We start from the raw sequence: 25,849 nt of genomic DNA, 5'->3' as shown, positions 1-25,849 counted from the left end.
AAACTCCTTACAGACTTTCCCTCAGGGCCAGTGACCACATCGGCTGGGTATTAAACTAGATTTTGTGTGACCACACTGCATTTGGCCAAGTAAGGTTGGGATTTAGCACGTTGTTGTTATTTGCTTGTTTGCTGTGCTACATGTTGCAGATACCAGATGACACAAGTCGACGAGACGCTGTGCAGGGCCAGACATCAGCTGACTGAACCTGTTGGCAAAGCACAGTAACCACAACCCTCTTGCGTCAGCAAGATCACCACGGCAACAGTGTGTTCCCGCCAAAAATAAAACTCCCTCCTTGTTCACGGCCTGCTCTGGAGACCACACCCTGGGTGGCTTCCACCTTCAGCCAGTTACTTTAGAGAGTTTAGAGACGATGTTACACCGTACCAATCTAACTCAATGCCTTTTAAGGGCATTGGCTGAACCAACCATTACCGTTATTAATGCAACACACGCAGGTCAGCCGAGGTCACGTGAGAGTGTTTTTTCTCGCAGCAGTGTTCCTGAGAGTGCCAGCTGCGGCTGTTATTCCAGGGTTTCTGCAGAGTCAGGTTTGTGTTACGAGGCTGGGGAGCATTCAGAGGGGCCACTTCATTCCTTTCTGCTTTCCTCTTCACTCACTAAAATCAGACACACCACGGATCACACTCAGGTCAAAGACCAAACACCTTTTCCTGGTTCTTGGTTTATTTTACAATGTTAAATCACCCAATGGGTGGGATGGGTCATACGCTGGATAATGATGCAATCAGAGCAAGAATCCTCCGACGTTATCACCAAACGGTGATAACTCATTTTATCATTACGTTTAGAGTCACTTGTCAAAACATGGCAGTGAGTCCTCCGTTTCAGGATACTTCCTGATGAACATCATACATCTATGACTGTGTATGACAATATTTGAATCTAAATGTGTGTTTTAGCTTCTGGTCCTGCAGCTGTAGGATGAACTATAAAGGGAGAAAGAATGGGCCCAGCTACTGCAGCTACTGCCTGCCTGCCTGCCTGCCTGCCTGGACTGCAGCTCCACACAACTGGGCCAAAATAAACATCTTCCCCACAGTCTCCTCTGCTGAAATGACATAAATGTGTGCGGGGGGAGTCGGAGGAGTGTGCGGCTTGCAGCGGTCGCATGTGTACCTCAAGTATCTTTGTGCATTTACATTTGTGTGTATGCATCTGTGTGCATGTCTGCAGAACCAATTGGGATGATCCAAACCCTCAAGTTTCTGAATTACATCTTCATCTTCCTCTATTTTCCCCTGTTACGTCTAAATCAGCGCCCCCTCAGAGCGGCATGTAGGCTGCCAGAGCTTCCACTGCTCGGATTGTGTCCATTATAAATAGCAGTAGCACAGTTTAGTGACCACACCTCTGTCGATGCCTGCGGTTTAGTCTCTAAAAGCTCCTTCAGGATCCTAATTGCTAAAGGAATAGACGATGAAACAAATTAGACCTGTTCATTAGGCTTTTATCCGCCTGAAAGTCTTCTCTGCATGGTTCAAAGGAGGCTGTGTGGCTTGTTCAGGGTGATCCGTTACACCACGGTGAACACTCTCGAGCTAGGGACAGTTTAGGAGAGAGGCCTTGATATGAAGTCTGAAGCCTTAATACCTCTCAGGGGAGGAAGAGAACTGTGCTCTGTACAGGGAGGTCTGTGTCTGGGACTGACACAGGAAGCAGAGATGGATTCTTCTGGATATGATTCCATCAACATGGACATCCATAAATCACATTTTTGTAAAATGACGTTTAAAGTTATCGCAGTGCTTCATGTTACAAAAGGCACACATAACATGCAGAGATCCCTCAGGCTGTATCTCTTCCTCACTCACAACGCAGAGGGAGGACGATGCTGCGGGGGCTGCAGGACAGGCCTCAGAGGTCTGGTTGGGCAAGCTGTATAAATAGGACGCTTCCTACACATGACAAAAGACACACTGACACTACTCGTACAACATCAGCCAGAACTGGACTTTTTCCATCAAACACATAGATGGATACATTCCTGCAGCTTCAGATAGCGTAGGTCAAACCTTGACAAAGTAACCAACGCAACATTACAAGAAAGAAACTTCAAAGGGGGCATATTGGAACCTCACTTTTGAAGAAAGTGCCCCGAGCAAGCTCATTCATCATTTCCAAACAGTTCCTCTGAGGGTAAATATTTCCAAGTTTACGCTATAGATGATTTGCGAGACAGAACTCATTGCTGAAAACTTGTTTTAAACTTCCTCTTGTTAAAATACAGAGCTGTCAAATGTTTAGAGCTGTGATCGGACTCCTGGCTGAAGTACTTTATTTCTACAAATAAACTATAGGGACTTCCTCCAGGGGGAGTGCATGGAAATGAAGCCTGACAGCGGCGGCTGTGCGGAGTGTGTGTGATCTGCCGGGAGACTGATGGCAGGTTCCGGGCCATTTGCTTCTGTGTTATTGCTCAGGAGCAAGTCTACCCCTGGGGCTGTGTGTGAGGAAGAAGCTGGAGCTCAGAGGGTTGATGGCTTTATAAATCACCGGCAAGCAGAGGCCGATAGCAAGTCCATCGTGGGAATCAAACATGTACTCATGCCTGCATGCGTGGTACACCTAAACACCAACCCCAGACGCTGTTTCCTATATTTATTTATTCTTGGAAAGCTGCAAAAGCCCCTAAAATAGCACTTAGACAGGGAGAGTTAAGGTTTTAAGTGGGTTAACACCTCCTTCAGGCAGCGTGGTTGATTTAGTAGTGCAGAAACTCACACAAACACATTCACTTCATGGATTTTAGAGCAAAACTAAATCATATTTTCGAAGAAAAAAAAAAAGAAGCTTACTCTAAAAGATAAATAAGTCCATAAATCTTGGGCTATCAATCACTTTGTGTTAGTGCCACTTTTATCAGTCGGAAAAAAATATTGCAAAGACCAACACACACACACACACACACACACACAAATGCAACCAATCATGTGCAGACAGACATCCTCCGTCCCCGACTCCGACACAAATGGGGTCAATCCTACACACACTCGACCACCGATGAAAGAGGATCCCCCAAAATGACCACTTTGCTGGAGCCTGGAGCAACCAGTGACTTCATGTCTACAGCAGCTAGACTGATTTACTCACGTTCAACCCTCTCTCCACTCCCGCCGCAGCGCAGCAACCCCGTCTCTAACCTCTTCATAGGCGGCACGTTGTTGAACATTTACACCATTCAAGATCTCCTGCATACCTCGCACATTTACCGACCCAACTCAGCACCAGAGCTGTTAGGAGAGCACGTCGTGTTATCAGTGACAGATAAGGGAGGTCAGTCAGAGCCAAGCGACTCCATAAACACAGCTGAATGGTCTGTGTGTTCTTGTCTGCGCTGACCGGTTGTTGCCGAGATAAAGGATGGATGGTTTATTGGACAACAGTGATCACAATTTAAGAATTATAATTCAGCTCATGTGCAAATTCAAGCACTAAGGGCTGTGGAGGGACAGGCGGAAAATGCAACACACCCACAGGATTTGGTTAATTTGCAGTCCTACGAGGGACATAATAGTGATTTTCAAGCCCACTGGAGACAGCCACATATTCTATAAATCCAAGCTTAAAATTCAGATCTCAAAAATCACATTGTAATGCAAATTGTAACAGTGATCCTGGTCTGGATCTGGGTCTATGTGCCAGTGACTTTGCTGGGTATGACAGGCTCCAGGCCATGGTGTTGATTGATCAATTCCTGGCGCTGGAGGAGTCTGGATAGCATGTGTGTGTGTGTCAGTGTGTCTCCAAGCATGGGGTTAATGTATTACAGCCTTGACGGGTCAGGATTAGCCCATGGGTGGGGAACAGATAAAAAGGAAGACCATCATTCTCCAGACGTTAAGTCAAAATAGAAGATACAGCGCCAAAGTTGTTTTTCTTAACCTAGTTTTGGAGGTGTGACTTGAACATGGAAAATACATGAAGAAGCTTTGAACTTCATGTTTGATCTCCGCCTAACTTTTTCACTTCAGAAAAAAACAAACCCTGCATTTCTCCAGAAACCATTAATCGTCTACAAAGTGATTGTGACGGTCCCTGAATGAAATCCTTAAATTTCATTTCTAAGTAAATAGAAAAGTTCTTCAAATGATTAATGAAAGTAGCCAAGACAACATTCTCACTGTGGGTAAGACAATACGTGGCGCCTGTATTGTCCACTGTTGGAGAGATCCATATAAGATAACACTAGACACCCAGCAGCGTTATCATCATACCTTTGAAAATAGATACATTTCTTCAGTGTAACAAAGCCGGTTTTAGAGCTGGTAGTTCTGAAACAGAGAGCTAAAACGTAGACAAGCAGATCAGTGAGTGGACATCACCCCCTAGTGGTAGGAATATTAAGCCCTCGGTAAAGGCGCATGGAGACTCACCACAGGTGTAGATGACACTGAGGTACTTCCTGGTGCCGGAGTAACACGGATCTCCAAAGTTTCTGGTGGAGGCTCGAACAAGACAGCTTTTCTTTCCCTGACAGCGGGCGGTCAGAACCTGCAGAGCCACAGACGACTGGCAGTCTGACAAAAAGATGGAGAGGAGGAGGTATTGAATTATTATCAGACATCCAGACTGATGAAATAATACAGTTGACCTAATTATAAATTTTAAGCGGAGTTGTCGTTATTGCTTCTATATTTTTCCCCACTTTTAAAGTCCACAGGAACATTAAAGGAACTCACTTCTTAGGAAGGTTTCTGGAAAAGACTGTAATTTGGCACTAATTAAAGGGGAAAATGGATTAGTTGATTCATCAATTAGTCAAGCAACAAAAATATCCACTGTTTGTCAGACAAAACAAACATTATGGATAAGTCAACTTAGGCTCTGGGATATTGCTGTATGGTGGGATTTATTTTAATTAATTAGTCAATTAAATAATCTGGAAAATAATCAATAATGTTAAAAAATGTCAGTTGTACCTCTGAAATGGAGATGGTTACTGTGATTGATAGTGAAACCTTCTTCTATCAAAGCCTTCTGTGATTATGTCTTTCTCAGTTGTAAAGTTCAGGCAATAAATAATAACAGTTTCCAGCTGCTTATAAACTCTACCCTACGATGTAACTACTATTATTTCTTTGTTCTTTCTTAAAACCTCAAATTAACGAGTCACTACACGCACTGCTTTTATGTTCCCTATAATTGGTACCAAATTACATAGTTTTCCTTGGAAACTATTAAGAAATTACAGACAGGACCTGTAAAATAAAGATTTATTTTCCTATTTTCATACCAGTATGAAATATATTTTGTTAGCCAGTTTGAAAAGAATAGTGGTCATTGATCAACAGTTAGCCTAAAGGTTATGCTTAAAAGTCTATTTATCCACAACGCAGAGAGATAACCTGCTAGTGAAATGTTTATTTTACTGAAACTCTCGTCCAATTGCAATGCTTTTTTAGAAACCGAGTCTACATAACTTTGTATTACTGAAAGTTCATATTGCATATGAGTCTCTAAGGCCACTACGGCGACTGCTGCTGCTACTACTACTACTACTGTAGTGTTTGATGGACAAGTAGCACTTTAGGCACAAAAGGACTACATGAGTCTCTGTCAGCTAGAACAGCGACACACACACACACACACACACACACACACACACGAGAGAGAGAGAGAGAGAGCAAGGGGACATCTCACACACTCCTTCCCATGAAAGCCTCCTGGTGGAGCCTCATCAGCCCCATATACAGAAACCTTACTGGGGCCTCACACTGTCTAAAGGATACCTGATCCAGGATGTGTGTGTGTGTGTGTGTGTGTGTGTGTGTGTGTGTGTGTGTGTGTGTGTGTGTACGGAGACCAGACATATAGTAATGGTTGTAACACTCATACATCATCGCTAAGCACCCTCCAGACCCTCTGTTCCGCAGCTCTCATCGTCTGGGGGAGTGTGGACGGACTGATGAGGCTCTTTTTCCCACTCTCACTTCCTTCCTCTCTCACGTTAATAACGTGACTACAGGAGATGATATGCTGACCCGCTGTGCTTGTACTCTTCAGATTGAACTTTTTAGAGCTCATTTAAAGCCCGGTGTTTACTGTGTTTATGTTTTTAAGTAAGGCTACAACAAACGGACAATGTTTATGAAGTTTATCTGCACATTATTCTCTTGATCAATCAATTAATTGTTTGGTTTAGAAAATAGTGCGTGTCCAACCTACAGACATATAACGATTTTAATGATTACGCAATTAACAAAAATGTTTCTGGTGATGGACTGATCGATTAACTGACTCATCATTTCAGCTCTGTTTTGAAATCAGCAAGACATAGACCATGGTCCGTGTTGCTAGGACAAATACACTTCAACTTCAACTACATTGGCAAAAGGGAGCTGGAGATAAAACATCCCATAATCTCTGCTTCAATGTAATTGAGTGTTTCTAAAGACACCCAACCTGTGGCTGCAAACTTGCTGTTTAAATATTGTAAGTTCCGTTAACCAAACTTGAACAATGAGCCTAACTTACTCTCGTGGAATCAGTATTTTATGTTCTACCTATTTTGAACTTCTGTGACACCCCAAACTGAGGTGTGAGGAACGCTAATGAAGTCCTAAAGGACCTCCAGCTGAGTCTTGTGGGAATGTGGATGGGCCGTGGCTCTACATGGATGACTTCCACAGGTTCCCCACGGCCCATCTAACCCCTAAAAACAACAGAAGGAGATGAGCCTTTGAAAGTGGACACTGGGCTCTTGCAGTGTGGGCCCCAAAGAGACACAGAGATCAGACAGGTAGAGAGAACAAGCTGGTTAAGGCTTGGCTCACACGTCAACAGGCCACAATGAATTATGGCACAGGTCAAAGGGCAAATGTCCCACTCAGGAAGTGAAAGAGAGCAATCCAGTGCTCATGCACAGTGTTAACAGTGGGAATTCATTGAATGAGCCAACTGTGCAGTCCCGTCCCCTGAACCTGAATCAACGTCTGGCCACTTGGACGCGGTCCGAAGGGGCAACCGGACACTCCCCAGCTGGAGCCGACACACTGGAATTCCCAACCAGGATGTAGGTGGGAAGCCTGTGGGAACCAGTTAATGTAACTGGATAACTGGTCGGACGCCTCAAAGATTTGACCGTTCCCACTGTCACTTAAAACACAACTGGATTCATTGAAAGGGACTGATGATAAATGAGAAATGTCTGAGAAATACACTTTTTTTTTATGCCACACTGCTCGTCTCAAAGGAGTTTCTCCAAAGAACTAAATGCAGCTGTTACTTTGGTGCACCTCTCCCCATACAGACACACCTCTCTTCTTTCTTGTTTAGTGCAGTAGAAACATGTCTGAAACGTGCCCGCATCAGTTTTCACTATAATGCAAAATGATATAATACTGTAATGTGGTTGATAACAGTATAATTGGAAGGAGGGGGTGTTCATTCCGGTGTGATAAAATGAAGACGAAGTACATTTTTATCAAGGAAAAAAAAGTAGATCAAATGATGATGACGATGCCAAAAGATATCCATGGGGTGACAGCAAGAAAAACAATTATTGGTCAGCAGTTGAGCACTGCTTTGCATCACATGCTGAGCCGCATCAGAAGGAGAGGGCAGAAGCAGCAGCATCGACTGTGCAGGGGTTATCATCGCTCTCAGCTGAGCATCCTAACCGTAAAAACTGGTGAACTGTCGGTGTCTAAAAGCCTTAATCCTGTATCTGTATCAACGTCTATGTGCAGATGCTGCAGCACAATGACCTATTGGTCTGGCTGATGTGCATTTGCTCTCCCTTTCTTTTCCTTCCCAGAGGGCTCGTTTGAGCTGGTGTGCCACGCTGAATACCTTCCTCTCTGACGAGGGAGGCCACTGACAGACAGGCACCCATTAGCATGCAGCTTTGATTCCTTGACTGGGTGATTAGTTGAGCAGGGGGCCCATGGAAGAGGGGGGTGGGGAGAGGTAGAGGGGATTCAGCGGCAGAATAAGACTTCTTGAGACAAGAGGATGGAGACACACACACATTTATTCTTTGTCCACTGGCTCTCCATGCATACATGTGCGCGCACACACGCACATTGCAATGTAGTTTAAAAGAGCATTCCTCAGGGTCTGACCTCCTCTGACTCTCATTAGCAGCTTTAATACAGACAGACAAGCATGCAACAGTCCTCTCTCTCTCACTCTCTCTCTCTCTCACACACACACACGAGCATGAATATAACCCCTGATACCTAACCTTTACTCTCAACCACCACCAAGACTGTGCACCCATCCTGTAGCCTCTATACACCTAACAGGGAAGGTCCACCGTCAAGAGGAGCAGTGACTGAGGGAAAGGGAGAAGTTTCCTGGACAAACACACAAACACACACACACACAAACACACACACACTTATTCTCACTCCGGACTGATCACACTGTTGAAGTTACTGCTAAAGCAGAGCCCTTCTAGAGTGAGAAACCTCTGCTAGCGTCATCCTGCCTGCTTTTAAGGTGTGGAGTTGATATGCCGCCATGTACCAGCAGCTCAGTTTGTCACATCACTCATCCATTATGCATCTGACTTCCTGCTTGCTTGCCTTAAAACCAGCATCAGCCTTGGATTGCGTCCAGTTTCCCGACTGCCAAAGAATTTTCATAACATGACGGCATGATTTCACAAAACCAAGGTGCGACAATAACCTCATTCAATTCGAGCTCTTGTGCGTTGTGAAGGCTGCCTTTGAGTTTCACTTGACACAGAGCCCTGATATTGAGACTAGTGTGGGGTGTGTTGTGGGTGCAGCATTTGCTAAAAACTTTTTCCAGAAAATCCTCACAGCGAAGCTCCATAACAATCCTCCAGGTTTTCCACCCACGCACACCTTTCCTGGAATTTCCACAACGACGGGCTGACAAATAGCACTCATCTCCTCTTCTACCCTGACTCACCTGAGATACGTGTCATTTGCTAGCGGGGCATGAGTCATTGTTGTGGGATTAAAAGTCTTTGTGTGACATAAAAGTGACTTTCAGATGCTGTGATATTTAGCTTGAAGTGACATGCACATGCCAAGTGCTTTCTATGAATGTCATTAATAACTTTGAGACCGCTCTCCCACACACAAACACATTTGCTGGTTAAGCTCTATTCACTTCAGCAGGATTTAATTCCACTGTAACATAGTGAATATTAAGTATCACAGTATACTTACAGTCTAAAAGTGTCCAGGAGAACACACACAAACACACTTGCACACTTGCACAAACACATGCAGAGAGTTCTCTTCAGCTGTGTTTGTAAGTTGATAGCCGGTTTATTCTCGAGTGAGAGGCACTTGGTACGAAAACAGTCAACCCCAAGCATGTGTGTTATCACTCACAACATGTTACTTCATATATTCAAACACCACATCTGAATTCCAGTCAGTGGGGGACCCGTTGCCCTAAAACCTTGCACGAACAGGTTTAAACACACAGAACTGTATTTTATCTAATCTATTCCAAAACAACACCAACAATCCTGCTTCATATCTGCTCTGTATGCATCAAAAGTCAGACAGAAATGCAGATAGAGTTACTGAGAAGCAGCTTGCACCCTAACAACTGGAACAGAGTTCTAAAAGCGAAGCGTTAAATTTGACCCGCAGCTGTGCGTGCTCGGCTTTTAAAAGCTACTGTGATCATATGAGACACCGGTCAGTCCGTGCTCACAGTTTCAAACATCTTGCTGTGGGCCTTGTCTGGAGCATATACTCAAAAGTGAAAGTGCAACGGCCTTCAAAAAATAAAAAAAAAAAAAAAAAAGTAAAAGAAGCAGTCTGAGACTCTGCATGCCAAGCATGGGGGGCTATTTAGATGTCAAGAGGTGTGTGTGATGGTAATGGGGCAGATGAGAGAGGAGGGCTGAAGCAGGCCCCTTTGCTTTGAGGATTCTCCATCGCCGCCAAGACCTGTCCAACTCCACCACTCCCACCCCACCCTAAAACCAAGGAAGAGACGAGATCAAAGAGGTCTTACTTTTGTGCACACAGGCCCGGTATCCACTTGTCAATCATATTTTCCCAGGGCTTTGGATTCAACAAGCAACCAGATAGCCTCTGTCTACAGATCTCTATGGTGGTAAATACACAGCAGAATCCACAAGCTAAATATGGTTTGTTGACCAAAAAAGCACATCCAGAAGAGGTTTGCTTTTCAGACAATGTCGCCAGCAAGCCACTAAGAAAGATCTACCTCTACGTGACAGGTGGCTGGTGTTGAATTGCAACCTCAGTCTAAGGATGAAACCTGCTTCCTTGCTGCTGCAACAATTTCCTTGCTGCTGCACACTAATGTCTGTCTGACTGAATCTATGCATAGTTCACCTGGGCAGGTGCAGCCAGCTGTGTGAGTTCAGCTGATGACCGCACAACAAAGGCAGCAGTGAGGCTTGCCAACATGGTGTGGTTTAGGAGATTACTATAACCCACCTTGTTGGCACGTTCAAACTCACATTTAAAGAGACATGAAATCAAATTTGATTCAAAACAAACTTGCGCGTAATGCGACTGGCAAGCCCAAGATTATTCAGACATGCACAGCCACAAACACACGTGTGAGGCACCACAGCGCCTCGAATGGGAGAGCAAATAGAGGGGATAAAAGCAATTTCAAATGAACTGCTCGTTTCTGAGCTGTCACTCAAGACACCCTCACTTCCTGCTCCTGGTGACACGGGAGCCACATCAAAGACGGAGCTGACGGGAAATCCCACAACGGCACCTCTAGACTGTCTGGAACAGCCTGAGGAGGTGTTTGTGGGTGGTTGGAGTGTGTGTGTGTGTATACGCCTGTGTATGTGTGTGTGTATCTGATAGAGATGTAGAAAAAACATGCTGTATAATGTGTGACCAGGAACAACAAGGCGCCTGTGTACGTCCAAGTGTGCGGTCCATGTAGACACGCACAAGGTTAACAAGATCTGATGGTAAAACAACTTCTCCTCTGCTCTAATCCGGCTTTTGTACAACTGTAACAGTAGAGTCAATTTTCCATCAATGCTGGGAGAACTCGGCTACTGTATTTAATCCCGAGTCTGAAACCAGATCTCAGGCCAGCCTTGTCTCACCTACCTCGACATTCCGGGTCCACCTGCATGCGAAGGAGTGGCGGAGGTTGCTTCAAAGCAGACCTCAATGCTCATATAGTATAAAATAACACACACAGAGACGCACACAATGCCATTCTTTATATGTCTCTGATTACCCGGTGACTGACGCCTGTGTCAGCCTTTCGGCCCCGTCCTTTCACCTTTGTGACACACACACACACACACACACACACTCTCTTCAGGGCATCTCTGTAGTGCATTGTTGAATTGGGAATCACGACAAATGACATTTTGCCTTCCCACACAACTTTATACAAGCTGTTTTTAGCACACAGTAAACTCCCACCTGCTCTGGCTACTTATTTACAAGCACAGACATCAGTGTACATTTCCTTCTATACATTAACGAAACAAAGGCAGAGCTAGTTAAGGCGGAATAAATGAGCTGCCCAGTAAAGGGGCCAGGACCACCACAGTAGCTATGGTCATACTAATACTTGTCATGGATCCAAGCTTAGAGTCATTAACATTCCCCTAAACAAGGGTGAGGGTACATCTGGATATCCCATGCACTCACACATGTGCATACACACACACACACACACACATATACATACTTGGAGGGAACTCAATACTGTCCCTTTTCTACGGGCCAAACTCTGCGCTTTAGATGACAGAGACACCTGATCTACATTCCACCCCAATTCCCCTGGCAATGTGTGTGTGTGCATGTTTGTCTGCATCTACCCGAGTTCGAGTGGAGGTTTTGTATATCCCAGCATGCTTTCTTAAACAACAAGATGAATACATGTTAAATAGTGATATGTTTCTAATAGTAAGATTATTTGAGTAATCGCAGTGGAACTGCGCAAACGGCTGACAGTGAGGATGGCTGCGGCAGGCCAGTGTTTCCTTAAGAGCCTCTGAGGCAGCTGAAGCTTTAAGGGGAATTATAAAATCTTACCAAACCACAACAGCATCTCTAAGCAATATCACCCCAAGTCAAAGAAAATTAATGGAGGGATTTAACAAGAGTTATGTGCCTGGCAGTGTTTGTATTTCTCTTTGAGGCTCTGAGGTGCTCGAGTCCTGACGTGTAAAACTCATCAATAAAAAACGTTTTCCATCGGATGGATGCATAATGACTCCTGGTATGATTTGCTCAGATAAATCTTGGCAAAAAGAAACAAATCAAAGCCGAGAGTGACCTGAAGCTCCTCTCTCCGAAATCATGAATATGCATGAGAACGTTAGCAGGACAAGGAGACTCATTTTAACATCATGCAAAGGCAAATAGACTCGATTTGCATCCCCAGCTCGTGTCTTCATGGAAGAAATCTAGTTCCTCTCCTGACCTCACACTGACCCCAAGACTGATGCTATGAATGGAGCAAATGCTAATAATGTCAACAGTACTGATGATCATATGATCAACACAGCAGCCTGGGACCTGATAGGAATGTCTTGCTGCACCAGAAGCCAGGATTGGGTCCGACTGGCTACTCGTAAATCCATTTCTACGTTTGTTTGTTAAGACCATACTAAGTCCTTTCTAGCTCGTAGTTACTAAGTTGACTTGATCTCCTGCTTAGTAGTTAGTAAGTTTGCTTATAGCTTATAACTATTACTACTATCAAACTAGTGATTTACTAATCAAGTTACACTACGCTGACCAGAGGTCTGGTTTCGAGCTAAGTGTCCAGAGTGCCGACAAATATCAGTAAAAATGTCCCTGTTTTCACCAATTCACTACCAAATTGTAAAATTAAAATAATAATGTTGTACTTGTTTTTAGCGCTTACATTGACATTTATCATGTTCTGTCCCACTGACTATAAACCCAATATGAAAACATAAAGAATACACCACAGGTCTGAATTCAACATTTGTCTGTCAATCAATTGTCAAGTGTGTTGCTGCGAGGCTTGCAGCTCTTTCTGAAAGAACCTGTCAGCACGCTAACAGTTAGCTGTCATGACGAAGAGAAAGTGTCTTCTTTTCTGAAGAGCTCCAGGTGGCTTACTCCTTCCTTCGTAAAGTACCCAGCCACAAAATTATTGTGTTCTGTAAACAATGGAAGAGTACATTTTCGTTCGCACACGGTCGGCAATGCAGACATTAAAGATCATTTTATGAAGACTATATCGATATCCAATAGCTGGCAGAGAATGTGTCACACACGGCCATTTAGCCGACAGCCTGAAAACAAACGCAATCATGTACGTATGTGAACATGAAGTCACTGTAGCATCACAAGCAAGGACAACTGCCAAAAATAACAGTTTAAAACGCCCAGGCGATATGGTAAACTTGACTTAGTTTTACTTAAACGTGCAAGCAGAAATATGTGGTTGACAGTTAGTAGTATTCATGCAGTTTAGAATCAGTGGGATACCGATAATGCTAACCTAACCGCTCATTTGTATTTCAACCAAGTGATGTGTTATTTTTGTGAAATCTAATTTAAAATCCTCCCAGTTTACATCAAAATTAAACACCATTTTAAAGTGTCAGATATGTTGACCATATTTCTTATTACATCTTTTGCTCTCCGACTTGCTAACTGGTCATATGTTTGCAAACTCACATTAATTGTGTCAGTGAGCTCCTTGCTCCTCCTGCATAAATCTCCTCTCTTGCTACCCTCAATGTGAGCGTGAGAAGGTGCCTCACCTACTGACGGGGCCCTCCTGTGGTGCAGGGGACACTCCAGGGTGCCCTGTTGAGTCCGGCCAAACATGGCGGAGTAAACGGCGATCTGCATACCCCGTTTGCAGCTCAGCCTCATCCTCTCCTCCTCACAGACCACCTTACTCTCATACTCGTCTGGTGATAGAAGGACAGAGTATACAATGTGTGTTACAAATAATGAAAAACCAAAAGACCAGTTTCTTCCCAAAGGTTATGTTTACAATTTAAACAAATTGAACTAATGAAAGTTCTAGCGTAAGTTCAGTCAGGAAGACGATACTCTTGCGTGCCTATCCTGTAGTTTATTTCTCATACATCTGCCATTCACTCCTCACGCATGCTCACTCACTATTTCCTTGCTGTCATTGTTCAGGGCTGCCGATCATGATCTGTTTAGATCAGCTGGTCTCCTTCATCCAATAGCACAGCGACACACTTACATTGTTAGCTAATCATGTACGTTCATGCTGCTGTTACGCACCCCTCCACCTTCCCATCTCCGCCCAATCTTCGCAGATTAATCCGCTTCATCAACTTCATCATTCTATCAGCCTCATCATCATCAGCCACCACCACCACCACCACCACCACCAGCGTCTGGACTCCACGTGGGGATTTATCCTGCTGCTGCTCAGGGCAGACGCCCCTCGATTACAAATCTCCCTGTAGAGTCCAAGCGCCAAAGACTCTGTAAAGACTTTATCATCACATATCATCTTTTATTTATCAGACTTGTCTCTCCTGATTGATTTATATATTAGAAGCTCATAGATCTGGAATAACTGCAAAAAAATAAATAAATTGAATAAATAAAGCAATTCTGAATTTCAGAATAATCCATCTATGGCTACACTATTTGCTTTCTATGTGATTTGATCACTAAAACACTATAATTAACAAAATATTTGAGCTGGTACCCAATCATTCAGTTAACTTCATGCCTTGCCTTGCCGACGAGACATTACGTTATCCGTTCACTTTTAATAAGCACTGAAAGCAGACGACTGCTTCATTGAGTGTAAACAGGCAGAGACAGAGGTGGAGTTGCTCAGTGGACATGTAGAGCCATGCAGAGGCATTCCTCACACACATCCAGCCACAGTGACCTGTGACAGACAGAGCAGCTCTATACTGGCCAGCAAATAAAAACACAACAGCAGCCGCTTCTACGTCCATGTGGGGAGGGGAACAGGAATGCAGAAAGAAGCGAGAGCAAGAGAGCAGAGGAAAAAGGGGGCAGGACTCTTGGTGACGGATTCACTCTTGTTTGCTTTCTATCCCTCCCTTTCTCCTTCACTTCCTCTATCCACCTCTCCTTTCAGAGGCAGTGATACCTGTCCGTTGCACCTCACTAACACCCCATGCAGCCTTTCTCTCTTCCCCTGAGAAGTCATTGGTTAAGTGACAGTGAACAAAGATCTGTTGATTGGCCCCGGGGTCCAGTGGAAAATGAAAAAGTGGGGAGGGCAGGGGGGGGGGGATCAGTGGATTAATGCCCACTTCTGGTCACTCTAGTGTGAACTGCTGCACAGCTCAGTGCGGCTCGGCTCAACACAGCACTGAGCCATGAATGGAGACCAGAATCTGGGTGGGATTACTGCACTGTTGTGGCTCCCCTCTGGAGTGATACTCTTAGCTTCCTGGCTCACAGGGAGAGGGATAAAGGGAGAGGCATGCAAAGAGGGTTTCCTTCTTCTTTTAAACGAAGCAGCGAAGATGGCAGCGGAAGGAAGGACTCACATAGATACTGTGACGCCTAATTCGGTGTCGAATTTATAGTGAAGCAAATGATTGGAGAAATCGGTCCATTGTGAGGTAAACAATATTCAATTCATAATTAAACAATTATACCTCCATTGTTGTCCCATAAAAACACAGTGACACACGGTGACATGTTCCTTCATTAGGACAAACATGGGCACTGTAGTTTTTGATAAATACTTACTAGCGCATAAATACTCACTAGCGCACCAAACGTGTATTAATCCACGGCTGAAAATACTCCCTAACAAAAACACTTTTTACTCAAAAGTGTTTATTATCGTGGCTTTCGTATGCCGCTCTGTCCAGTTTCCATGTCTTGCATTGCTGCTGTACACGGAGGACACAGCGGCACCTGATCAAATCTACACACTGTTTTTGTACATTTCAAAGTTCAGTTAAAAATATGGATGCACCTAAAGTACATATACATAATATGGGAATGACCAATTTCAGTGGAAATCAGCCATTTACGCCATGGCCATTGTTTGAAAGGACGATGTACACTTCAAAGCAACACCTTCTCCTAGCTCTAATAATAACAATGTGGAGGTGTGTGAGAGAAGAGAAGAAAAAAAAAAAACCTGTCCCAGCACATAGAGAGACAGAAATGTGTGTCACTGTCAAGATACGAGGCGGTGAGGGACTTACTAGGTCTGCATTTGTACCAGACAATGAGGTATTTACTGCTGTCAGGACACTGGTCCGTCCCGAACACGCGGCTGTTGACAAGGACTTGACAGCTCCTTCTGTCTTGGCACTCGTCCAGCATTTTCTAAAGAAGGACAGAGTGACAGACAGCGGGGGGAAGACCAAAGAGAGGTTTAGTGGGAGAACAAAAAGGCAACGATGGTGAGGCAAACCTAAAACCACTTCAAACACGCTGCTTATAGCCATGGGAATAAGGAGGAGAGAGGAGCAGGTAAAGAGAAAGCTCCACTCATCTCATTTCCTGGCATCCTTTTGCTTCTCTAGTTTCATCATCTTTAGCCAGGTGAGCACATTCCAACACAATAGCTTCTCCGATAGTGGCTGGAGGAATGACTCAATGGATTCTGTTCAGAGCCACCGGCCCCCAATTTAACATGAAGGAGAAGCATTTACTCCAATAGATCATGGAATGCAGAAGGAGAAATGAGGGATTTCATGCATATGCAGGTCCCTTTCAAGGGATTTTTTTTGACAGAAATAGAAAATATAGATTAAAGCCAGTTCAACATTTTAAGGTAAAATTGATCAGAGACATATCTCCAAATCATCATTAAATGTTTGATGGAAAAGGTTACACACTGATAATCAATTAGAAGTACCACAATGCTGAATGCTTCTACTCGGTTTGCAATGTGAGGATTACTTGTGTTAGTGAAAGAATTAGTCAATTAAATAATTACTACTAAAAATGCAACTATACTTTTTATAATCAATTGATCATTAAAGTCTTCTATCAAGCTAAAATGCTGAATACTTGCAATTCACAGCTTCTCAAATATATCTGTTTTTCCTCCGTTTTACATCATTGTTAATCGAATACCTTTGTTTTTTAAATAACATTCTGAAAATGTCATCTCTTGGAACTGTTCATGGTAACTCTTAATGGTATGTTATCTAACCATTTAAACATCCACTGCTCCCATTATAGACTATCATTTTACAGTTTTCAATATCTACATATCAACTGTCGCTGGCAATATATATTCTACACGCTGTAAATACAGTATACACATTCAGTCCATGTGTATACGTATGTATTCAGTATTTATTTCAGTGCACTATTTGCATTTAACACTTTTATATAGACCTTTTATATTTTATTATTCTGTAGGTCATAGGTGCTTTTTATGCATATTTATATATTTATATATACACCTATTTTCACATACTTGTGAACAGTTTTAGTCCCGTCTATTCTTTGTTATCCAGCTGTTATCTATTTCTGTGCAAGTGCATTGAGAGCAATACTAACAACCAGAGTCAAGTTTATTGTATGTGTACACATACTTGGTGATTTAGATTATTTATGGACATTTCATAGATTAAATATAGAATTAAATCAAATCATTAGATTGACGGTTAATGAACATAACCATTAGATCGGGATACCCTTGAAGCAAGCATTTTTATTTGGAGAAATATATGTAATACCAACAAACTGGGGTCACGAACAGGTCGTACGATGGGATTCTTCAGGGTTGTACTAATGTGGGTGGCGCAGCAGTCAGTCATTATCTCACTTCAGCACAATGCACTCTGTGTCTGTGCATTCATGGCTATCCTGTCTATTATGGAAACGGAGGGTGTTCGACGCTAGAAGGCAGGGGGACCAAGAATAAACCAAAGGACCCAGTGAATGCTGAACAGGATGTGTTTGTGTGTGTTTGTATTGGTGCTGCAAAGGGAGGCTTCTAGTCCAGCCGCATCCCAATTTAGGAGAGGATGCTGAGGCAAAGACCCCATGAAATCTCTTTGTGTCATGGGAACAAGCATGCTTCCTCTTTAGAGAGTGTAATTTGCCGGAAAACATCCTCACAAAGCATTACATAATCAGTGTGGTCCTCCAAAATATAACCCTTGGCCAATTTTAGGAGTGTACAGGACACTTTCTCCCAGGAGGATCTGCAGACCACAAGTGATTTGAGAGTGTGTGTGTGTGTGTGTGTGTGCGCGCGTGTCTGTGAGAAGAGTGGACTAACTGAGGGACAAAAGCCAAAAACAGAGAGAGAAAGATCCGGGTCTGGGACACATGGGAGACACTGGGGACAACTTTTAACAACCTATTAAAAAAAGAAGAAAAGTAACCAAGATGATGACAAAATGTTCCTTTTCTGACACAAAACACTATCAGGTGTGAGCTTAGTTACTAACCTGTAGTGCGGTGGACACAGAACAATATCGGTCATCCTCCCGGGCGTTATAAGAACTTAGGAGGGCCTGGTAGGTCTGAGGGCACTGTAGGCGGTCAGAGGTGCCTCTCCTTCCATAGAAAGCTGATTGGATGGTGACGGTGGTGCGGGGCGGGCAGCGAACAGACAGGAAGTCTCCGTCGCAGGCCTGCTCGGTGTAGTTCCTCAACACTTTGGACAGGTAACCTATGAGACAGCAAAATGCCAAATCAGCTGTTACTTCAGTCAATCACGACATGCACAAAACATTGACAATGTCTTGAGCCCTTTGGCATGATTTGCATTAGACGTGCATCCTTAAGCTGAATGATTTTATTTCAATAAACTGGAACCAATAAGGAGGAAAATGCTTACTTGGCACGGTTACAACTGCTTTGCATTGCCCAAGCTAAATTACCATTTAATCCCTCATTTCATTCTACCATCATATGCAGAGAGGGTTGGCAGCATGCTACGGTCTCTTGTGATCTTATTTGTTCAGAAATTAAGTGTTTCCACTTAATTTCCCGGAGCTGCATATCAGCAAGCCCTGACAGATCACTGCTTCCTTGTAGCAGACACCTCCAGGGCCTAGAATACCACAATAACACAGAGAGGGTAAAGCTGAGGCTTATTTAGCTGTTAGTGTCAGCCCTCCGGGTCATGGCTGTGGAACATACACTTATCTGGTTGATATTAAAAAATACCTGAGAAGGGTGATTTTTAAAGCCTGACATTATTACACTTTCTCCTTCCAGGATACAGCGCACACACATACCGCCTCACTGGGCTTTTTCCACAGATTTGCAACAGAGTTCCGAGAGCATTCTGAGGCATAGCTCTGCATACACCTACCCAGACATCATGGAGCTGTCTTTCTTAATGCTTTTATCTGCAATTTCTATTCGTATGTTGCCAGTAACTATATTTACTTGTACCACACAACCAGCTGTTATCAAGCCTGTCAATAGAAGCATTATATAAACCATTAAATGGAACAAGCGCCGCGTGAACTTTTATTTAACCTTTTGAGGCTGCTTCAAATCACATAAAAGCTCTCATTCTTTTAAAACACTGAAGTCTCTCGGCTGATTCTACTTTCCTATTAAGAGTCTCTGAGAGCTGCCAGTCAGCCAGTCAGTCACTCAGGAGAACTGAGCCCATCACAAAGCCACCATTGACATTCCAGACGTTGAGAAGGAAATCACAGATAAAGGACCGACCACTGTCCCGTAATGTCCTTCTGCACTTATCCGGAACATTTATCTGCTGGCTGCTGCAGAGGAGAAACAAACACTTTTCTTTAAAGTCTTAGCTTCTCAAATGTCTCCGTTTCCAAATTCATCCAGGTTATTATAAATAAATCAAACTCATACTGAGACACTTCAGAGAAATGCAATTATTTTTTACTATTTTATCAACTGAAAACAACTTCCAAACGCGAGCTCAAACTTCCTTCTAAGTGCTCTGCAAACACATTTACAGAGAAGTAAACACACGCACACACACACTCTCTTGCTAAGTGGACACACTGTGATTCAATTATCTGTATTTGGTTAGTGTTTGGGTCGGGAAGAGGAAATAACAGCGTTCTCTAACACACACGTTAGCACACATGCACGTACACACACGGGTAGACACAAAACACACACATTGTCCCCTTATCACCATGGCCACAGTTAAAAGAAGGAAGGGAAACAACAGACATTCTCCGGCTTTGAAAGGTCGGACTCTCTAAATAGAGATGGTTATTAAACCACCATTGCTCACAGTAACAGGTTTCCACCTCTGGCTGGGTTGTAAAAGTGGAGAACAGGTGCACAAGCAATCCTATTTTAAAATGATCAGTATGTGAACTAGATACAGCAGCTTCCTTTGCATTAAAGCTCAATTAGTTTTAATTACCTGTATTAATATATTTATTTGATCCAAACTAGGTCATATGCATCATCCTGCAATAAAATCATAGAAATAGGAACCTTGAAATAAGATCTGGTATATGAACATGTAGGTGTTTGGATTTCAATGATGAAACATTTTCTCTTTATTCAACTTAATGTGTGAATGACCCACTTTAAAATGAATTTTAAGGCTGTCCGATTTAGAAGTTGCACTTATGGCGTCACTTATTGAAATTTTGATTCTTTCTTTCAGTCTTGTGGGCTTAACTAGTTGCTCCCCCTCCCACAGTGATCTCCGGCTTACACACAGGTCTGCCACATTCCACACAGGGTGAGAAGGAACTTGGCATTCCCCCTGGCAGTGAGACCACACACACACACACACACACACACACACACACACACACACACACACACACACACACGTATAGAAAACGTCAACACAAACAAAGTAGGAACAAGCCGCAGCGCTTGGCTCTTGAGGCCAGGGTGTGTGGTGCACTGGGGTAACAGTATCACATTATTAAGGCTGGTTCTTGGCAAGGCGCCCGTGCCATGAGAGACCACGAGCTTGCGTAGCCCTCTGAGCCTCGGGTACAGCGGTGTAACCATGGAAATGGCCGAGGTTATGAAGAGGGTGAAACGGAGAGGGATGAAGGTGGATGATTGAATTTGCACAGGCCACTTGGAGGAGGAGTTTCTTGGAGCGAGGGATGACCAAATACACACACATGCGCCATGCCTCCGCCATACAAAGAGGGATTGTGGGTAAAAGCAAACAGATTATCTCACACAAACCCTCAGGTGCTTTCTAAAGAATCCATTTCTCTTTTTCAGCCATCCCACCCTCCTCCCACTCTCTCTCTCTCTCTCTCTCTCTGTCTTCTTCAGGATCATGACTATTGTTCCCTTCACGCTACCTGTTGACTGAAGACTCCTTTCAAGGCCAACAAATCAGGCGGGGTTGAGGCACCTGTGTTTACCGCCCAGCCAATGACAGGTGTCCCTCAGAGGCAGAAGGCTGAACAATGCAGTAGGAACACCCAGGCGTCTCTCGTCCTCTCTGTTCCTTTTCATGTGGGGCCAGACTCCTTCCTTAACTAGCTCTCTGCCCTTTCCCTTGACAAAAGCACCGCACTATTATGTCTGCTGTTTTGTTTATTCAGTCATTACTGTTCGTGTACAAACAGGATCGCTTTTGTCGTGAACTGGATTGAAAGGCGTGCAAGGTCCATTTAATCTCTGCACAAGCAGCATAGGGATTTGTTATAAACATAGGCGCAGACGACGGGCACCTGCTTTTTGTATCTATCATCCAACACAGATGGGAACTTGTCATATGATGCGATTTAACCTGTCAGTAGGCGTAATCTTTCAGCCAGTTGTAAAGCTAGAATGGGAGGCCCTTGTGAATGTTAGCGCCTCATTTGTGGTCATGTGATGACCCTAAAGGCTGACCCATCGGTGGAGAGGTCAGGTATGATGGAGATTAGTGACGGGCCGCTGTGTTGTGTCAACATGACACAGAGCGAGGCCTGTTGGGAGAAGGCTTTCCTCCCTGGGATCCACTGATTAGACACAACCTGGTGCAGGTCACATACCAATGCAAATTTACAGCCGATTGTGGGTAAATATGCTTCTTTATTACGTCCGTATAACGTGCATTTTCCCAGCTGGAGCTCCCACTGCAATCTTACCCGTCTCTCCTCTCAGGTCCGACTAAGAGGAAGCTCTTATTCACTTTCTTCATGGTCCACTAAGCTGAGGTGTTCAGTGTCTGCTACGAAATGAGAGCGACAGGTATTTCTAACATGAACCGAGGGCAGGAGGGAGGAAGAGAAAGGAGAGAGGAGAAAGGGGGACGGTTTGACTCCAGAGGCAGTTCAGGTGGAGTTTGTTACTCCTGCTCAGGGCTTTCCCCTGCTTTTGAAAGATGCCACCTCCTCCTATTGGCTGGAGCATGAACAATGTATTACTGAGGTGTTATAATAGCGCAGGCTTAATGCTGCTTATTATTCAACTGCTTACTCATTTAACTGGATTTGATGTTGCTTGTGAGGTAATGTTTGTAAAGCCTCTTGCATTGGGCAATGATGATTAACAGTGCAGAATAGTAGAAGATTACGTCTTAGCTTAGTGGCTCAAAGGTTCCAGTTTAAATTGTATTTTAGAGATAATCAGCAGGCATAGTAGTTGTAACTACAACCGCTTTAAATAGATCATGTATGTAGAACAATACAGATGTATCTGTAACAACTCCTCAAAGCACATTCCACAGAAAGTAAGGAACCAAGACATTCTTGAAAGCTACAAAATCAAAAGGCTGTATTGTGTTTCATCTTGGTACATTAGCTATAGTTAGGCATTTACAGCTTCATGACTTTATTGGTGTTATGTTAGGCAAATTATAGCCATCAAACCATCAAATGTTCAAAGACGCAGGACTGCAGGCCTGCTGCTGGAGGAGGAATTCCCTTTAAGTGGTGATTACTGGGAAGACCGGAGGTTTCCCTCAAAGACGCTCGCCGCGCTCTGGCAACACTCTAGAGGAGGCTGGTGGAGATGAAGAGGACTATGCAAAGAAGAGAAGAAGATAAGTGACGGAGAAGGAAATTGGTAGATAAAGACATGCTGAATCCAAAGAGACACCTGCTACATAATCAAGTGGTAATTCAAAAATGTGAAAAGATGTCGAGAGGGAAGTGGTTTTAATTGGACGAGAGAAGAGAAAGACAGCGTACTGGTCGGGAGAAAAAAAGCTAAAGGATCCTTTAAAAGTGAAGCCACAGCTTACAGGATGTGGCAGCAGAGGTCCAAAGGCCAAAGCTGGTGGCTTTAGGCCCTGTAGTAATTACTTTTCTCCTCAGACCACAGAGGCGGCACAAGGGCCTGGAGCATAGAGTTTAGATAAAGCAACCACTGGTTCTAAATCATACGTCGTCAAAGCTCCGCATTCACCTCTTCTTACCTGAACTTGAGCTGAATATATGATAGCTGCATGAGACGGGTTTATGAGGTGTGTCGACATGAAATGAGACCTCGAACATGAAAAGAAAACGGAGCAAAAGTTCACACGGACGCCGCAAAGGACACACCGCTACACAGTGGACATGATGTCAAAGGAAAGCTATACGATCAACGGCTGCTGTAAAGATGCCGGTGCTAACTGCTAAGCCATTCAGATTTGGGTCCGAAAAAAATGCATTCCTAAAATGCACTGCATTCCTCTGCTTACAATACATTAGTCGTGCTGCTATAGTCATGTTTTGGATTAGCCCACTTTCTTGCTAATCGCGCAATGGGGCAGAAAAAGAGCATTGAGATATTTTGCTCAAACCTAAGCAGTTCAATTTGAGTTAGAGCAGGATTGCCTTTTAAACTAATCAAGTGCTGCACATTTAAAGTTCTTTCAAGTGCAGCTGTAAGTGCTGAGTTAAACAATCTAAGATTGTGTGCATGCATTTGAGCTGAAAGATGATATAAGGGTTTGTAGAGCACAGTTGGGTGATAACTCTCTGCAGGTTTGTCACTATGAGTGACTCCTGCTATATAACACAGTCAGTTGATCCACAGTTAATGTCTTATTTGTGTTTTTAGTCATTGGTAGCATGGTGATGTGCAGAACAAGTGGAAAAGCGTGTGCCAGAAGTGGGGGCTGTATTGTATTGACAGCATTAATGGGGGGGGCACGTGACGGCTGTTGAAGTGAGTGAGGTGCAGGATTCCTAGAGTACTTACTGAACATGTTAGCACACACACACTGTAAAAATGGAAAAAAACAATATTAGGTGTTTTAGTAAGGTGTCACCATGAACGCTCAAACCAGACAAAACCATTCGTTATCTTGATGCTGCTGTTGGAGAGCGCTGCATGTCGCTCTAAAATCTGCCACCAGAGTTCAATTGGTCATAGCATAGAATTTACATAGCTTTCACCAAACCATTTAGTGAATCCTTGCTCCCTGTTCAGCTGTTTCTTTTAGAGAGAACTCGAGGGATGTCACAAGCAAAGCCAAAAATTGTATCAGGCGGGCCGAGAAATGTATGCTCTGGAGGAGAACATGAACGCAACACGCTCCTCTTGCTCCTTTCGCTCGTTGCTGCTTGTGCAGCAGAGAAACTGATCCATACAGGACGGTTTGGCTTAAATGAAATCACAAGAGAAGCTTAGGCTATAACTTAGTCATGTTAGCAAAAAGGCAGCGGTTGATATTTCAGGATATCAGCGTCATACTTCTACAGACAATAGGAGGACGTCCACCTGTGGGTCTGTTGTCTAAGCTCATCCTGAGGGGGTGACCGGGTAATAAACATCTGCCGGGCTGGAGAGAGGCCATCTAAGTCTACCCTAGGGAGTCGCCAAAAAAACTAAACACTGGTCCCACCCAAGCCCTCCCATGACCTCTGTTAGCACGTGCCTCTCCTTATGACCCCCGGGGGTCAAAGGGCACAAGGCGAGAGGACGTTTTTACTCTGAGTCTCTGCACATGTGTGTTCCTCATCATTGCTCGGATGGGGTGTGTGTGGGGGTGTAAGAGGGGTGAAAGAGTGATGGGCACAGAGGTTTCGAGAACAGCCTCCCTGATGTTCGGATGCATGTCCAGACGCCCACAGAGACAAACAGAAAAAGTGTGTGACAGAGAGAAAGACACGGGGAGATGGCCAGAGAGAGCCAGAGGAAGAGGAATCTGTCATTTTAATGGTCACTTTTATGGCCTGGGAGAGTTGGGTGGCATCCAGACTGCCTCATCACTGGCCAGTCTGGCAGACACCAGACAGATGCACGAGTGTGTGAGCTTTATTGCCACAAAGTGAACGACAGATGTACCTTTCATCAGTCGTCCTCACCGCAGCGGATTGGATTTAAGTGATTGTTGGGTGGGGCAGTGGTAGCCTAAGGCTTAGAGAAGACAGCTTGTGACAGAAAGGTCATCTCCTTTCACTTCTTTTTCGCTGCTGTTGTGCAGTTCAGTCAGACAAACGCCAAGGACTCAACCATTTATAGTCAATTATATACATTTAGAGTTGGAGAAGACTTTGAGAGCTCTTTGAGGGAGCTCTCAAAGAACCTGATTCTGCTGGAGAACTAATCCTCCTCTCATTAAAAACACAAGTGAACGAATCTTCGATAAATAACTAAGAGGATAGGTACTTTGATACCCATGAGTGTCAGCTGCCATCGCTAAGGAGAAGGAGCCAGTGTGAGAAGCGCGGACTGAAACAGGAGCAAATTTGGAAAGCTTCATTGACGCAATTGGCAGCAAAATATTCGGCCAAAGTTTCAGAATTCATCCAAAATTGACCCAGAATCTGAAAGTGAATCCGTTATCACTACAGAATTACACGCTGGCTACCCTGGCATCAGTTCCAGTAGCCTCCCTCCTCCGTCATGTAATGTAATGAGTTTGAATGCAATAACAGAAGGCAGCATACCTCTATCAAGGTTCGAGCATGTGTGCTGTGAAAAAATAGAGGTATTTCCTTTGAGCAAAAAAAGAGGTAGAAGTGGGTGGGCACTCAGAAGTCGAGCTTTTTGGGGAATTAACAAGCTTATCGGGGGGCTGCACTGTG

The 25,849-nt window shown here is 44.0% G+C and overlaps 1 protein-coding gene across 2 annotated transcripts in view; it reads right to left on the bottom strand.

Annotated features, from left to right (window-relative positions):
- eva1aa (eva-1 homolog A, regulator of programmed cell death a) overlaps positions 1 to 25,849 on the bottom strand; it is a 64,123-nt gene that overhangs the window by 28,071 nt on the left and 10,203 nt on the right. For both annotated transcript variants that reach the window (XM_076084807.1, XM_076084806.1), the window contains exons 2-5: positions 18,362 to 18,585; positions 16,151 to 16,274; positions 13,721 to 13,873; positions 4,401 to 4,544 (exon numbers count right to left, since the gene is read on the bottom strand). In XM_076084807.1, the coding sequence (XP_075940922.1) occupies positions 4,401 to 4,544; positions 13,721 to 13,873; positions 16,151 to 16,274; positions 18,362 to 18,585 (645 nt within the window). The remainder of the gene's footprint in view (positions 1 to 4,400; positions 4,545 to 13,720; positions 13,874 to 16,150; positions 16,275 to 18,361; positions 18,586 to 25,849) is intronic.

The sequence above is a fragment of the Anarhichas minor genome, unplaced genomic scaffold (assembly GCF_050575085.1).
Source record: "Anarhichas minor isolate MPS153535 unplaced genomic scaffold, ASM5057508v1 ptg000136l, whole genome shotgun sequence".
Classification (NCBI taxonomy): domain Eukaryota; kingdom Metazoa; phylum Chordata; class Actinopteri; order Perciformes; family Anarhichadidae; genus Anarhichas; species Anarhichas minor.
This window is presented reverse-complemented; position numbering and strand designations above follow the sequence as displayed.